Raw genomic sequence first — 16,503 nt, forward strand, 5'->3', positions numbered from 1 at the left:
GGGTGCGCAGTAGGCACCGAGTAGGGCGGGTAGGAACCAGCCACTAGGGCCCCGTAGGATGCCGAGACCGGAGCCCCATGCAGCGAGGGAGCCGCAGCCCCTTGCGGCTGCTGCGATGGCGCCGGGTAGTGGTGGATCAGCGCCGGGTAGGAGTGCGGCGCCGGGTAGGAGTTCGGCTGGGGCGCCAAGTAGGGCTGGGGTGGCGCCGGGTAGTGTGGCGGCGGCGGCGCACCGTAGTAGTGAGGCGAGGGCGGGGCACCATAGAGCTGTTGTGGGGCGGCGCCACGTCGTGTTGGGGCAGCGCCGGCCAGGACGACGCTGGCGGCGGCCCACCATGGTGCGGCGCAAGGACACCGCCCGCAGGAGGATCAGTGCCCGATGGCACCGCGACCCTCGAGGAGGCCGCGCGATCACCCGATCCGATCGGGGAGTGGGGCGATGGAGAGGCGCCGTAGGCCATCACAAGAGGCTGCGAGGCGAGAAACGGCGACGCAGAAGCAAGGGCCGGCACCGCGGCGACAGGAGCGACGGAGGTCGGCGCGACGGCGGCGGTGACGGCGGCGGCAGCGGAAGACATCGTAACCTAATTTGATACCATGTAAGACATATGATTTGGGAACTGCACGACACCCCTAAACCGGGGTGTGGCTATCTCATTATATAGAGGTATCCAAAAGGTACAATACAACATTACAGTATATCTGTACAAAGGCTACGTATATACAGTCTAACCACGCCGCCAGCCGGCTCGAGCTATACTCCGGCGAACGTGCATGCGGCAATGATGCATCCATTGTAACTTTGATGAGCGGCGGTGCGGCCGGCCGACTCGAACTAAACTACGGCAGACTTGCATGCCGCAATGTGCATCCGTTGTAACTCCGACGAGCGGCGAAATCAATCAACCCAAGGCTATTGTGCACGTACTACATAGGCGGATCGATCAGGAGCTATACAAAGCATCGGCTATTAGTAACTCTCGATCGGAAGCCAGCTTCGTCTGCTACGGTCCGTCTCGGCGTACGAGAACCACGTCGGGATTGTGCCAGTGTTGCTTCATCGTCGTTGTTGTGTCTCGCCATCTTCGGAAAGTACTCCCTCTGTAAACTATTATAAGAACGTTTAGATCACTATTTTAGTATTCTAAATGCTCTTATATTAGTTTACGGAAGAAGTACTAGGCATCGGCGACTGGGCCAAAACACCCTCCTCCTCCTCCACCTATATATACAGAGAGCCCATCCATGGAGCAACAAGAAAGAGCTCACCACCGAAGCAACAAGAAGAGCTAGGAGTTCCCAGTCTCGCCGCAGAGCAACTTGGCAGCAGCGTAGGATTACATGTATTGCAGTTGATTGGAAAAAACAACCGGGGGCCATTCGTAAAAGTGCATTGTTGACCCGCTCACCCCGCAAGGCACCACATGTCGCATTTTGATTGAGTTTGGACTAAATTTGCACATTGTGTGCAAGTTCTAGGATGGTGGAGTTAACTTTTGCAAGTTCTAGGATTAAACCATCACATGTTGAACAAGTTGTAGGACCTCTAGTACTTTTACCTCTTCTGTATTGGCTCGTTGTTATAATGCTTGGATTCGTAAGCGTTGTCGTATGTACAGGTTTTTATTTATGCGTATATATGCGGTTCATCACCACGATCGCTACGCATCACCAGTGAATAGTGATGAGCTGCTCACCTGAGAACGCAGTGATCACTACGCCCACGCGGAGTTGTGGCCGGAGAAACTTGAACGCGACGGACTCGTGCGGTGCGGCGGTCTCGGCTCTCGGCTTGGTCTGGTCACCTTTGGGCTCGCCCTTGCCAGCACGTCAGGGACAGCGAGCGAAACGAGCAGAGAAAAACAGAGCCCGCGTAATACTGGGCCGTGGAAGGATGCCGCCGTGGTGTTCTTGTCGGGCCTGTCGAAGCCCAAACGAACGAGAGGCGCATACCCAGGCTCGGCTGGTTGCCCGAGCGACCCTGCTCTTTTGTTTCGTTTCGTTTCGTTTCGTACCACCTCGCTTGCGGAGGAGGGAGAGGCGGTCGAGGTAGCTATAAAACGAGGGGGAGAGCAGCAGCAGAACTCATACCTTTCTCGGCCTTTTGACTAAGATCAAGTATAGTATCTGTTCTTATCAGTTTAATATCTGATATGTGTGCCATGTGCTTACAATGATATTAAATTTATTTTTTATGAGGGAGGGTTCACTCATGGCTTGCCACTGGGGCCTTGGGTGTTGCCTGGGCGTTGCACTACAGCCCGGCAGGTGCACCCCAACCAAAACTAAGTTTAAAATTTTAGTTCCCTCAAAAAAAGTTTGAAATTGTAGTCCCTCTGTACAAAGAGGTTTGAGGACTGTTTATATCCTTGAAAATAAGTACAGATTCAAAATCTTATGCCAAGACTGTTAAACCTACTTGGTCATCAGCACGCAGTTGTTCTGAAATTTGGTTCTTGTGTTTTGTTTATATATATATGGATCGCCTCATTGTGATTTTCTTGCCTACTTGGTCATGTGCACGCAGGTGTGTTCTGAAATTTGGTTCTTGTGACAGTTTGCGTATGGATCGCCTCATTGCTGTTGATTTTCTTGCCCAAGTCTATTGACACGTTGTTCATTGATGGCCTAACTCGTTGCAGCAGCTAGCTATAAGGGGGAAAATGAAAACAACACCATTCTGAACTTGTTGCAGCAATGATGGAGCAAAGCTAAGGTTAAGAACATTGATATAAATCTCTGTTCTGCAACTGCAACATTGCCACCTAAACAGACAAGTCAAGGAATCACAACACTTGTTTTCTCAAGCGCTTCCATTATCCGTGTGACTGTAGTGTCTGTGCCAGCCCAACTTCACATAACTTGTTCACATAATCTTGTTTACCGTTGTGTAAGTGCACGAGTGCAAGACTGATGTGTCAGTAATGCCACAGAACAGAGATTTGTATCATCTGCATTATATTATTTGTTTAAGCTCAGTAACTCTTGCTTTCTGGCAGATAGTTACATTTTCATGTGCATGCTTATGAATAAAGCCGTTAAATAAGATACAGACAGGAAAGTACAACACTTATCTAAAAAAAAGGAAAGTACAGCACTTTCCACTTGTCAACGCAGATCAGTATATAGCAAGGATAATATCGAACATCACATACCACACCAGCCAGTATCTACATAACCCTACCACTGCATCTAGAAAATAAAGCACTAATAATAAGCATCTCTTTTTAACAGAAAAAAAGATTGCCGCAATCACTGAGAGAGATGATAATAGATTAAAAGCACTTCTATTGTGCTACTGTAAGGCACTCTAATCAACTGAGTTTTCCATTCTGATCCTACTAGTGAGAAGAATAAAATCCTAACGGACAGGGTAGAAGTTAATCATCAAGATGTTATTCTGATGACAAGAATTGTTGATTGCCTCGGAATAAATCAGTGCGCTCACTTTCACTTTGGAAAATTCAGGACAGTGATAGCCAAATGGAACCCATCTCGTTACAGATCAAATGGAATCACCAACCTTTCCATTCACTCGGCCTAGCATTGTGCGTACAGTTCAGATGGTTAGCGGGCTAAGAACCTTATACTACATGTCAGCCTAGATCCAACCTGATGCCTGCAGCCTCAAGAGTCCCACTGGACGCATAGCGAGAAGCTGCAACGCTGGGGTCATCAGCACATATGGTTCATCTCTATCCTGTAGTTCCTAGTACAGCGGCAGTGTTATCTGTCAAAGACGAGCTGCAGCAGCTCTGCTCCAACCTGAATGCGTGAGGCGCTGGGGACTCCTACGAACATCTCCTGCTGCTTCAGATATGCCGAATTCATGGGGGCTATTGCTTCTCAGAGCCTTCTGCTGGGGAGTGATCCCACAGAGGATGGGGTGCAGGGAATTCCTACGAACATCTCGTGCTGCTTCAGTTATGACAAATACATCGGGCCTATTCTCAGAGCCTTCTGCCGGGGAGTGATCTCACAGAGGAGGCTACTGTCCTGACGGACGAGGAAGCTACTAATCGACAGAGGCGTGCTCGTGAAAACAGTGCTTGTTGCTCCCGTTGTCCATCTACTGGCAGCACCGGCAAGCACCAGCACCGTGTCATCACAAGAAGCGAGCAGCTCAGACATAGGAGCATGCTGTGATCAAAACTAGAATCCCAGATTTTTTCCGATAAAAATGGATTTTTATTGATTCACAACGGCGCATCAAGAGAATACAGGCATCATGAAGAACCTGTTGCTGGCAAAGGAAGCCACACAATATGTTATCTATGATTGCGTTCTCAAGCATCACCACCTAATTTTCATCATCTTCATACAAACCACTAGACCTTTACATTCTTACATTACTAGTTCCAGTATCACTACCAGTCAGGCTTTTCTTACTAGTACTATATTTAGAGGCATTGGTTCCTCTGCTTGAAGTGTTTTCATCTCCAGTAGCCATATAATCAATATACATTCCATCATGTTCACCCCTTAGCCCCATTTTCCCATTTGTATCGCTGCTTAAATAGCTAACCTATATCCAAAGAATTACCATTGAGGCCAAAGATAGATCCCTACATCACACCTTCACTCTACCTGCCTAAAAGAGATTCTGGAAAAATTCCTTGTTGATCCACATCTATAAGAGCCCCAAAAGGACTCAAAATGGTCTAAGGCCGCACTCCATCCACACTACTTTTGTTGTAGTCCTCTGATTTTAACACAAGCCTTCCTGGCCTTCCTGAGTATCAAAAACTCCAGGCCTTACTTCCAAACTTCAACATTATATGTCATCCCTCCTTGAGCAAACCAAAACATGGGTATCCAACCACTTGTTCTACTTGGATACGTGGAGGAAATTTGAGTAGAAAAGATCAGTTCAACATCCTAACTTTCTTGTAGATAACTAAACGAGTAAAATGCGTCTGAAGGTATTCCAGGTGTGTCGGTTGGGTCATACTAGTATCAGGTCCTAAAAGTGGATAAGTGGTTCATCACAAGTCCTACCCAGGTCAGACTTGCCCTCATGGCGCATTGTTTGATGGCACATAGACTATTTTTAGAAATATAATAGACCCTCAAAAGTCATATCTTCAGTTTCATTTTGCAAAACCATACAAGAAATTGATCAACCCTTGCCCAATCCCCCTATTTGTGTTGGTTGCTATCTCAGCAAACTATCTCAGTGGTTACCATCTGAGTGAACTGGCCTTGCAAAATCAATGTTTGTCCCTTTCCCAACATATAGGCAATGCAAATGTAAAAAAAACTAAACATCTAGGCAATATACAACCACCAAAAGACTTGCGTTTCAAGCAGTATATGACCAGATTCAGCATCAAAATGAAACATGTCGCCCTTTGTGCAATGGTAATCGCATATACGAGTTTTAAACAAGACTTACACACCTGAGACATTCATATAAATCACACATGAGATGATACTGAGAGCAAGCTGCTAAATGACACCGTGTCTTTGTTTCAGGAAACCCTCTCTGGTTATGTTTGACCTGCCAAGGCGTCGATCAGGAGCCGGTAGCCCTCTGGCACCTCGGCCTGGTGTCCCACGCACGCAGCCAGAGTAGGCACGTCGGCCTTGACATCCAGGAAAGCAGCGATCTGGAGAAGCAGGTGGAAATCAGAGATCCGCTTGACGAACGGGAGATGCTTTGCACGATCCATGTGGCTCCTGAGAGCGTTCGCCGGCAGAGGAATCCCACGGTTTTCAATCGGAAATCCCATTGAGAGCGGGCCCTGGTGATCGGAGATCTTCACCGGCACCAGGAAGAAGTCGTTGTCCACCTCCATGGTGTCCTTCCCTCCTGCAATCACCTCCTTGCGCATCTTGGAGAGGCGGGGGTCGTCGGAGTCCTGGATCTCCGTCTCCAGCACGCCGTCCTTGAACAGCTTGACGCAGACCTCGCTCATCTGGAACGCCTCGAAGTGCACGTCCGCCGAGCCGTCCTCCCCCACCTCCAGCTTCACCACGGCGGTGACCCACTCCGGGATCCCGCCCTCCGCCTGCAGCTGGGCGGCCTGGACCACCTCGCTGTTGGACAGGGTGTACTCGCCCGTCTCGCTGGCCTTCCTCCCGACCGCCTGTGTGAAGACGAACCCCACCCGGCGCATGCCGAGCCCGTCGGCGATGGCGTCCACGCGGGCCTCCTCGTCGGCGTCCCGCATCAGGTGGACCACGTCCGAGGACCCCTGCTGCGGCGGCTCGTAGATGAAGTCGACCAGCACCTCCTTGGTCTCGGCGTCGACGCGGCCGTAGAGGAACCCCGCCCGCTTGACGGCGAAGGCGAGCGACTCGGAGACGTGGAGCTGGAAGGCGTTGGCCGAGTCGCGGTCGAAGGAGGCCGCGGAGCAGAAGGGCGCCTCCTGGCGGGTGACCCGGATCTGGCGCGCGATGAGGTCGTCCATGGTCATCTTCTTGCCGAAGGAGCCGGCGGCGGTGAGGGCCCTGGGCGGCGGGGGCTGGGCGGAGCGCGCGCCGGGCGGGTACGAGAGGTAGACGAAGGAGCCGTTGGCGAGGGGCAGGGAGGCGAGCGGCGCGGCCGGGTCGGCGAGGAGCGGCGGCTGGGGGGCGGGGAGGAGCAGGGCCGGGTCGAGGGAGAGGCGCTGGGCGGCGACGGGCACGGTGGCGCGCGCCTCTATGAGGCGCTGCAGGTCGCCGACGGTGGCGGCGGCCGCGTCCGGCACCGTGATGCGGTCAGTGCCGTCGCGGCTGCGGATGCGGAGGATCATCGCGGCGGCTGCGGATGCTTTCCTCTTCTTTTTTTTTTCCTTCTGAGGGAAGGAATCGCAGCGGTTGCTTTGGGTTGGGTTCTGCTTGGCTACTTGCCTTCGGCGGTGGTGTATGTATAAAGGCGCGTCTGTATGAGCCCGTGTCGGACAGCAAGATGGGCCGGCCACAGGAGATTCCGCACGGGCTCTTTCTCCGATTCTGGCTGGAGTCGGTTGATGGGTCGGCCCAACAACATGCGTGGCTGGCACAAGAACGTTCAGCATGTACTAGATGAGTTTTCTGTGGGTCTCTTAGCATTTTGTTTTTGCGGCGGCTTTTCCTTAGTATTGTAGGGTCGTTATGTGGTTTAATTTCTTCTCTGGTTTTTCAGCCCTGGTTTTTTTTGTCACCCTTTGCATTTCAAATTTGATCATGCATTATAAACTATTTTCATTTAATATTTTTCATTGAAAATCACAATGTATTAAGAAAGTTCACTAGATGTTAACAAAGATCTTGATCTATACTAATATAAAAAAAACCCAAAGTTGCAGATTCAATAAATCTCGGCCATGAAACCATGCCAATCCAACGACCTATATTGCTGTAACGGCGAGCACTCAACATGTCTTAGTGTCCAATTAATATCATACCAAATATCGACGCCTACACTATATATGCAATTAACACATAATTGATATCATACCTAATATTAACATGTAATTAATTTGTACTAACTTTAGTATAAAGTTTAGTCATCTATTTTGGAACGGAGGGAGTAGCATTTACTAGTACTATATTAAAGATGTTCATCGTAAATTACAAAAAAGGTTCATCCTATATTAAATAAATGTTTGCCATGTATTGAAATAGTACTTGCCATGTATTTTAAATTAATATGCAATACTCCCTCCTTAAATAAATATAAGAGTGCTTAGATCACTAAAGTAGTGTTCTAAACGCTCTTATATTTCTTTACGGAGGGGGTATCATTTTTGAATGAATATTTTTTCATACATGATGAACATTTTTAATACGCATTGAATTTTTAATATTAATGGAGAATATTATTTCAATACGCGGTGAACCACTTTAAAGTACGAGGCGAAATTTTTGTATACATGATGAACGCTTCTAAAATACACGGCGAACTTTGTAAAAATACATTATAAACTTTTTGAAAATACACAATGAACATTTTTAAAAACACGATGACTCTTTTTTATAAACAATTAATAAAAAAGAACTCAGCGAAAATATGTAGAAGAAAGGAAAAAAGAAGAAGAAAATATAACCAAAAAAATAAAATGTTTTCCTTTGGAAAGGTAGAGTAGAAAACTCAAAAGAAAATATATCAAAATACCGGTTACTAGTGGTCGAGTGGGAGCAACTGAGCAAGTCACAAAAAAAATGTCCTCTAGGTATTCATAGAGTATTTTAAAATGAATCATCACGTGTTGATTTTTTATCATGAAGTAAAAATTGTTCCTTGTGTATAAAAAATATGAATCGTCTATTTACCAAAATGTATGATATGTATTACAAAATTGACCACCATTTATTAAAAAATATTCTTCTTTTATTAAAAAAGTTCATCATGTATTAATTCATAAATTGTGTTATAAAATATTTATGATGCATAAAAAATGTTTTTCGTGTATTAAAAAATATTTGGTGTGTGTTAAAAATATTTATCATGGATTCAGAAAAATATTCACGGTCTATCAAAGAAATATTCATCGTGTATGAAAAAATTCATGTAATGTTCGAATGCAAAGGAAAGAGGAAAGAAACAAAAAAACACAAAAATAGAAAAGAAAACAAGAAAAAAAATCAGAATACATGAAAAAAGGAAAGAAAAAGTAGAATAATAAAGAAACATGAGAAAGGAAAAAAAGGAAAAGAAAAATAAAGAGAAAGAAGAGATGGAAAAAATGAAAAGGAAAAGAACACATAATACCAGCATACTCCGGTGGCTAATCGAGCCACATGGGGCGAATGAAATCACTTGATTGAGCCGACCCAGGCCGTTGCGCTTTGTAGGCGGACTCTAGTTGTACCTTGCAATAAGCAAGGTATAGCTCTTGTGATTCCACACTACCTAAGAATTTTCTAACAAATGAAACTTGTTGTGGAGGTGCACAAGTGGAAATCAAGACCCACAATTACTTCTTTGGAGGAGTTGGAGTATCCGCCTGCTGGGGGCATTTGCGCCATCGATCCGTGTGCACCCCACGTTGATGCCTGACAGACGCCCTTTCGATCGTTCGATGGGGCTCGGGTGTTCCTCACCGAGCTGATAGTCTTGGGGGTCCATGAGGCATGAGTAAAGAGCGTGCCTGGGCCCACCTCATGGCGGCCATTGCCCTTGCCCTGCGTGGGCCCCTCTTGTGCTTGTGTGCGTTTGTGGCGTTATGAGGGGCTTGCTTGGCCAACCTTGTTTGCACATGCTCAAATGGTGGGTGTTGTCAGGGCTGCCGTGTCGGCCTGGTACCATTTCATCTACTTGCATGTGCGGTGTGTGTGTGTGAGGGGCGCCTGGTCCCAGGTGTTAAGAGATGCTTGCTCAGGCTTTCTAACCACTCAGCTTTTGGCTTCCTATGGTCGTCCCTCTTTGTGGCTACCTGGTTGTTTAGGGTTGTCAGGTTACCGCCTCGCTTGGTCCAAACCCCTTGTGTGTGTGTGGGGGGGGGGTGGAGGGAGGGGGGTGAGGGGCTTGCCTAGCTGACCTTGTTTGCGTATACTCGAATGGTGACTCGGGGTTGCCATGCAGGCTAATACTGTTTCATCCACTTGAATGTGTGGGTGTGGGTGTAGGCGATGCCTAGTCCCAATTGTTGGAGAGGTGCTTGCTCGGGCTTTTTGACCACCCAGCTGATACGTCTCCAATGTATCTATAATTTTTGATTGTTCTATACTATTATTTGTTTTGGATGTTATGGGCTTTATTAAACACTTTTATATTATTTTTGGGACTAACCTATTGACCCAGAGCCCAGTGCCAGTTCCTGTTTTTTCCCTTGTTTCAGTGTTTCGAAGAAAAGGAATATCAAACGGAGTCGAAACGAAATGAAACCTTCTGGAGAAGTTATTTTTCGAAGGAAAGCAACCCGGGAGACTTGGAGTGCACGTCAGGAAAGCAACGAGGGAGGCACGAGGCAGGGGGGCGCGCCCACCCCCCTAGGCGCGCCCTCCACCCTCGTGGGCCCCTCGTGGCTCCCCTGACGTACTTCTTTCACCTATATATACCCATATACCCTAAAACGATCGGGGAACAGAATAGATCGGGAGTTCCGCCGCCGCAAGCCTCTATAGCCACCAAAAACCAATCGGGACCCTGTTCCGGCACCCTGCCGGAGGGGGGATCCCTCACCGGTGGCCATCTTAATCACCCCGGTGCTCTCCATGACGAGGAGGGAGTAGTTCACCCTCGGGGCTGAGGGTATGTACCAGTAGCTATGTGTTTGATCTCTCTCTCTCTCTCTCTCTCTCTCGTGTTCTTGAGGTGATACGATCTTGATGTATCGCGAGCTTTGCTATTATAGTTGGATCTTATGTTGCTTTTCCCCCTCTACTCTCTTGTAATGAATTGAGTTTTTCCTTTGAAGTAATCTTATCGGATTGAGTCTTTAATGATTTGAGAACACTTGATGTATGTCTTGCCGTGCGTATCTGTGGTGACAATGGGATATCACGTGATTCACTTGATGTATGTTTTGGTGATCAACTTGCGGGTTCCGCCCATGAACCTATGCATAGGGGTTGGCACACGTTTTCGTCTTGATTCTCCGGTAGAAACTTTGGGGCACTCTTTGAGGTTCTATGTGTTGGTTGAATAGATGAATCTGAGACTGTGTGATGCATATCGTATAATCATACCCACGGATACTTGAGGTGACATTGGAGTATCTAGGTGACATTAGGGTTTTGGTTGATTTTTGTCTTAAGGTGTTATTCTAGTACGAACTCTAGGGCTGTTTGTGACACTTATAGGAATAGCCCAACGGATTGATTGGAAAGAATAACTTTGAGGTGGTTTCGTACCCTACCATAATCTCTTCGTTCGTTCTCCCCTATTAGTGACTTTGGAGTGACTCTTTGTTGCATGTTGAGGGATAGTTATATGATCCAATTATGTTATTATTGTTGAGAGAACTTGCACTAGTGAAAGTATGAACCCTAGGCCTTGTTTCCTAGCGTTGCAATACCGTTTACGCTCACTTTTACCACTTGTTACCTTGCTGTTTTTATATTTTCAGATTACAAAAACCCATATCTACCATCCATATTGCACTTGTATCACCATCTCTTCGCCGAACTAGTGCACCTATACAATTTACCATTGTATTGGGTGTGTTGGGGACACAAGAGACTCTTTGTTATTTGGTTGCAGGGTTGTTTGAGAGAGACCATCTTCATCCTACGCCTCCCACGGATTGATAAACCTTAGGCCATCCACTTGAGGGAAATTTGCTACTGTCCTACAAACCTCTGCACTTGGAGGCCCAACAACGTCTACAAGAAGAAGGTTGTGTAGTAGACATCAAGCTCTTTTCTGGCGCCGTTGCCGGGGAGGTGAGTGCTTGAAGGTATATCTTTAGATCTTGCAATCGAATCTTTTTGTTTCTTGTTTTATCACTAGTTTAGTTTATAAAAGAAAACTACAAAAAAATGGAATTGAGTTTGTCTCATACGCTTTACCTTTTTAATATCTTTTGTGAGAATGATGGGAAGGAAAATTGTGCTCAAGTACTAGAAGAAGAATTACATAGAATGCTTGGCATAAAATATGTGAATGATGAGCATGATTGCAATGTTGTTAGTATGAATTCTTTGAATATCCATGATGCTAATGATATGCAAAGACACAAGCTTGGGAAGCTATGTTTGATGAAGATGATATTTTTTGTCCCCCAAGTTTTGATGAGCAAATTTATTATGATGAAAGCATGCTTCCTATTTATGATCATTATTGTGATGACACGTATGCTATAAAGTATAATGATAACCATGAAACTTGTCATCTTGATCTTAATTTTCAAACACATGATAGTTATTTTGTTGAGTTTGCTCCCACTATTATTCATGAGAAGAAATTTGGTTATGTGGAGAGTAGTAAATTTTCTATGCTTGTAGATTATGAAAAGAATGATTTAGGTGCTGGTTATATTGTTGAATTCATTCATGATGCTACTGAAAGTTATTATGAGGGAGGAATGTATGCTTGTAGGAATTGCAATAATATCAAGTTTCCTCTCTATGTGCTTAAAGTTTTGAAGTTATGCTTGTTTTACCTTCCTATGCAAGTTGATTCTTGTTCCCATAAGTTGTTTGCTCACAAAATCCCTATGCATAGGAAGTGGGTTAGACTTAAATGTGCTAGTCATATTCTTCATGATGCTCTCTTTATGTTTCAATTCTTATGTTTTATGTGAGCATCATTGAAATCATCATGCCTAGCTAGGGGCGTTAAACGATAGCGCTTGTTGGGAGGCAACCCAATTTTATTTTAGTTTCTTGCTTTTTGGTTCTGTTTAGGAATAAATAATCCATCTAGCTTATGTTTAGATGTGGTTTTATGTTTTAATTAGTGTTTGTGCCAAGTAGAACCTTTGGGAAGACTTGGGTGAAGTCTTTATGATCATGCTGTAAAAAACAGAAACTTTAGCGCTCACGAGATTAGCTTCAACTTTTTACTGGAGAGTGATATTTAGTTGATTCTTTTTTCAGATGATTACTAGAAAAATTACTCAGGTCCACCAATTTATTTTAGAATTTTTGGAGTTCCATAAGTTTGCGTTAGTTACAGATTACTACAGACTGTTCTGTTTTTGACAGATTCTGTTTTTCGTGTGTTGTTTGCTTATTTTGATGAATCTATGGCTAGTAAAAGAGTTTATAAACCATAGAGAAGTTGGAATACAGTAGGTTTAACACCAATATAAATAAAGAATGAGTTCATTACAGTACCTTGAAGCGGTGTTTGTTTTCTTTCGTTAACGGAGCTCACGAGATTTTCTGTTAAGTTTTGTGTTGTGAAGTTTTCAAGTTTTGGGTAAAGATTCGATGGACTATGGAATAAGGAGTGGCAAGAGCCTAAGCTTGGGGATGCCCAAGGCACCCCAAGGTAATATTCAAGGATAACCAAGCGTCTAAGCTTGGGGATGCCCCGGAAGGCATCCCCTCTTTCGTCTTCATTCATCGGTAACTTTACTTGGAGCTATATTTTTATTCACCACATGATATGTGTTTTGCTTGGAGCGTCATTTTATTTTCTTTAGATTTGCTTGCTGTTTGAATAAAATACTGAGATCTGAAATCCTTAAATGTTAGAGAGTCTTCACATGGTTGCATAATTATTCGACTACTCATTGATCTTCACTTATATCTTTCGGAGTAGTTTGTCGTTTGCTCTAGTGCATCACTTATATCTTTTAGAGCACGGTGGTGGATTTGTTTTATAGAAACTATTGATCTCTCATGCTTCACTTAGATTATTTTGAGAGTCTTAAATAGCATGGTAATTTGCTTAAATAATCCTAATATGCTAGGCATACAAGATTTGTAAGAATTCTTATGAGTGTGTTGAATACTATGAGAAGTTTGATGCTTGATAATTGTTTTGAGATATGAAGATGGTTATATTAGAGTCATGCTAGTTGAGTAGTTGTGAATTTGAGAGATACTTGTGTTAAATTTTGTGATTCCCGTAGCATGCACGTATGGTGAACCGTTATGTTATGAAGTCGGAGCATGATTTATTTATTGATTGTCTTCCTTATGAGTGGCGGTCGGGGACGAGCGATGGTCTTTTCCTACCAATCTATCCCCCTAGGAGCATGCACGTAATACTTTGCTTTGATAACTTGTAGATTTTTGCAATAAGTATATGAGTTCTTTATGACTAATGTTGAGTCCATGGATTATACACACTTTTCACCCTTCCACCATTGCTAGCCTCTCTAATACCGCGCACCTTTCGCCGGTATCATACACCCACCATATACCTTCCTCAAAACAGCCACCATACCTACCTATCATGGCATTTCCGTAGCCATTCTGAGATATATTGCCATGCAACTTTCCACCGTTCCGTTTATTATGACACGCTTCATCATTGTCATATTGCTTTGCATGATCATGTAGTTGACATCATATTTGTGGCAAAGCCACCATTCATAATTATTTCATACATGTCACTCTTGATTCATTGCATATCCCGGTACACCGCCGGAGGCATTCATATAGAGTCATATTCTGTTCTAAGTATCGAGTTGTAATTGATGAGTTGTAAGAAAATAAAAGTGTGATGATCTTCATTTTTAGAGCATTGTCCCAAGTGAGGAAAAGGATGATGGAGACTATGATTCCCCCACAAGTCGGGATGAGACTCCGAACGAAAAAAGAGGCCATAAAAAGAGAGAGGAAAAGGCCCAAATAAAAAAATAAAAAAAATGAGAGAAAAAGAGAGAAGGGACAATGTTACTATCCTTTTACCACGCTTGTGCTTCAAAGTAGCACCATGATCTTCATGATAGAGAGTCTCTCATTTTGTCACTTTCATATACTAGTGGAAATTTTTCATTATAGAACTTGGCTTGTATATTCCAATGATGGGCTTCCTCAAAATGCCCTAGGTCTTCGTGAGCAAGCGAGTTGGATGCACACCCACTTAGTTTCTTTTGTTGAGCTTTCATATACTTATAGCTCTAGTGCATCCGTTGCATGGCAATCCCTACTCACTCACATTGATATCTATTGATGGGCATCTCCATAGCCCGTTGATAGCCTAGTTGATGTGAGACTATCTTCTCCTTTTTGTCTTCTCCACAACCACCATTCTATTCCACATATAGTGCTATGTCCATGGCTCACGCTCATGTATTGCGTGAAGATTGAAAAAGTTTGAGAATGTCAAAAGTATGAAACAATTGCTTGGCTTGTCATCGGGGTTGTGCATGATTTAAATATTTTGTGTGATGAAGATAGAGCATAGCCAGACTATATGATTTTGTAGGGATAACTTTCTTTGGCCATGTTATTTTGAGAAGACATGATTGCTTAGTTAGTATGCTTGAAGTATTATTATTTTTATGTCAATATTAAACTTTTGTCTTGAATCTTATGGATCTGAATATTCATGACACAATAAAGAAAATTACATTAATAAATATGTTAGGTAGCATTCCACATCAAAAATTCTGTTTTTATCATTTACCTACTCGAGGACGAGTAGGAATTAAGCTTGGGGATGCTGATACGTCTCCAACGTATCTATAATTTTTGATTGTTCCATGCTATTATATTATTTGTTTTGGATGTTTATGGGCTTTATTAAACACTTTTATATTATTTTTGGGACTAACCTATTGACCCAGAGCCCAGTGCCAGTTCCTGTTTTTCCCCTTGTTTCAGTGTTTCGAAGAAAAGGAATATCAAACGGAGTCGAAACGGAATGAAACCTTCTAGAGAAGTTATTTTTGGAAGGAAAGCAACCCAGGAGACTTGGAGTGCACGTCAGGAAAGCAACGAGGGAGGCATGAGGCAGGGGGGCGCGCCCTCCACCCTCGTGGGCCCCTCGTGGCTCCCCTGACGTACTTCTTTCACCTATATATACCCATATACCCTAAAACGACCGGGGAACAGAATAGATCGGGAGTTCCGCCGCCGCAAGCCTCTGTAGCCACCAAAAACCAATCGGGACCCTGTTCCGGCACCCTGCCGGAGGGGGGATCCCTCGCCGGTGGCCATATTCATCATCCCGGCGCTCTCCATGACGAGGAGGGAGTAGTTCACCCTCGGGGCTGAGGGTATGTACCAGTAGCTATGTGTTTGATCTCTCTCTCTCTCTCTCTCGTGTTCTTGAGGTGATACGATCTTGATTTATCGCGAGCTTTGCTATTATAGTTGGATCTTATGTTGCTTTCCCCCCCTCTACTCTCTTGTAATGAATTGAGTTTTCCCTTTGAAGTAATCTTATCGGATTGAGTCTTTAATGATTTGAGAACACTTGATGTATGTCTTGCCGTGCGTATCTGTGGTGACAATGGGATATCACGTGATTCACTTGATGTATGTTTTGGTGATCAACATGCGGGTTCCGCCCATGAACCTATGCATAGGGGTTGGCACACGTTTTCGTCTTGATTCTCCGGTAGAAACTTTGGGGCACTCTTTGAGGTTCTATGTGTTGGTTGAATAGATGAATCTGAGATTGTGTGATGCATATCGTATAATCATACCCACGGATACTTGAGGTGACATTGTAGTATCTAGGTGACATTAGGGTTTTGGTTGATTTGTGTCTTAAGGTGTTATTCTAGTACGAACTCTAGGGCTGTTTGTGACACTTATAGGAATAGCCCAACGGATTGATTGGAAAGAATAACTTTGAGGTGGTTTCGTACCCTACCATAATCTCTTCGTTCGTTCTCCACTATTAGTGACTTTGGAGTGACTCTTTGTTGCATGTTGAGGGATAGTTATATGATCCAATTATGTTATTATTGTTGAGAGAACTTGCAGTAGTGAAAGTATGAACCCTAGGCCTTGTTTCCTAGCATTGCAATACTGTTTACGCTCACTTTTACCACTTGTTACCTTGCTGTTTTTATATTTTCAGATTACAAAAGCCCATATCTACCATCCATATTGCACTTGTATCACCATCTCTTCGCCGAACTAGTGCACCTATACAATTTACCATTGTATTGGGTGTGTTGGGGACACAAGAGACTCTTTGTTATTTGGTTGCAGGGTTGTTTGAGAGAGACCATCTTCATCCTAC

At 44.3% G+C, this 16,503-nt stretch overlaps 1 protein-coding gene and 1 non-coding gene across 2 annotated transcripts; one reads left to right on the forward strand and one right to left on the reverse strand.

The window, feature by feature from the left end:
* The first annotated feature begins 2,086 nt into the window (after positions 1–2,086).
* On the forward strand, positions 2,087–2,278 carry LOC120967491 (U2 spliceosomal RNA). The gene has a single exon (XR_005761253.1). It is a non-coding gene; the product is annotated as a U2 spliceosomal RNA (small nuclear RNA).
* A 2,999-nt stretch (positions 2,279–5,277) lies between these two features.
* Positions 5,278–6,835, reverse strand: LOC109756027 (NPL4-like protein). The gene has a single exon (XM_020314898.4). It carries the CDS (start codon positions 6,734–6,736, stop codon positions 5,489–5,491), a length of 1,248 nt encoding a protein of 415 aa, XP_020170487.1. The 5' UTR covers positions 6,737–6,835; the 3' UTR covers positions 5,278–5,488.
* Positions 6,836–16,503: the final 9,668 nt, after the last annotated feature.

The sequence above is a fragment of the Aegilops tauschii genome, chromosome 6 (assembly GCF_002575655.3).
Source record: "Aegilops tauschii subsp. strangulata cultivar AL8/78 chromosome 6, Aet v6.0, whole genome shotgun sequence".
Classification (NCBI taxonomy): domain Eukaryota; kingdom Viridiplantae; phylum Streptophyta; class Magnoliopsida; order Poales; family Poaceae; genus Aegilops; species Aegilops tauschii.

Excerpts from the sequence above, each read along its gene's own strand:
- LOC109756027 (XM_020314898.4), bottom strand. The coding sequence starts at position 6,736 with ATGATCCTCCGCATCCGCAGCCGCGACGGCACTGACCGCATCACGGTG.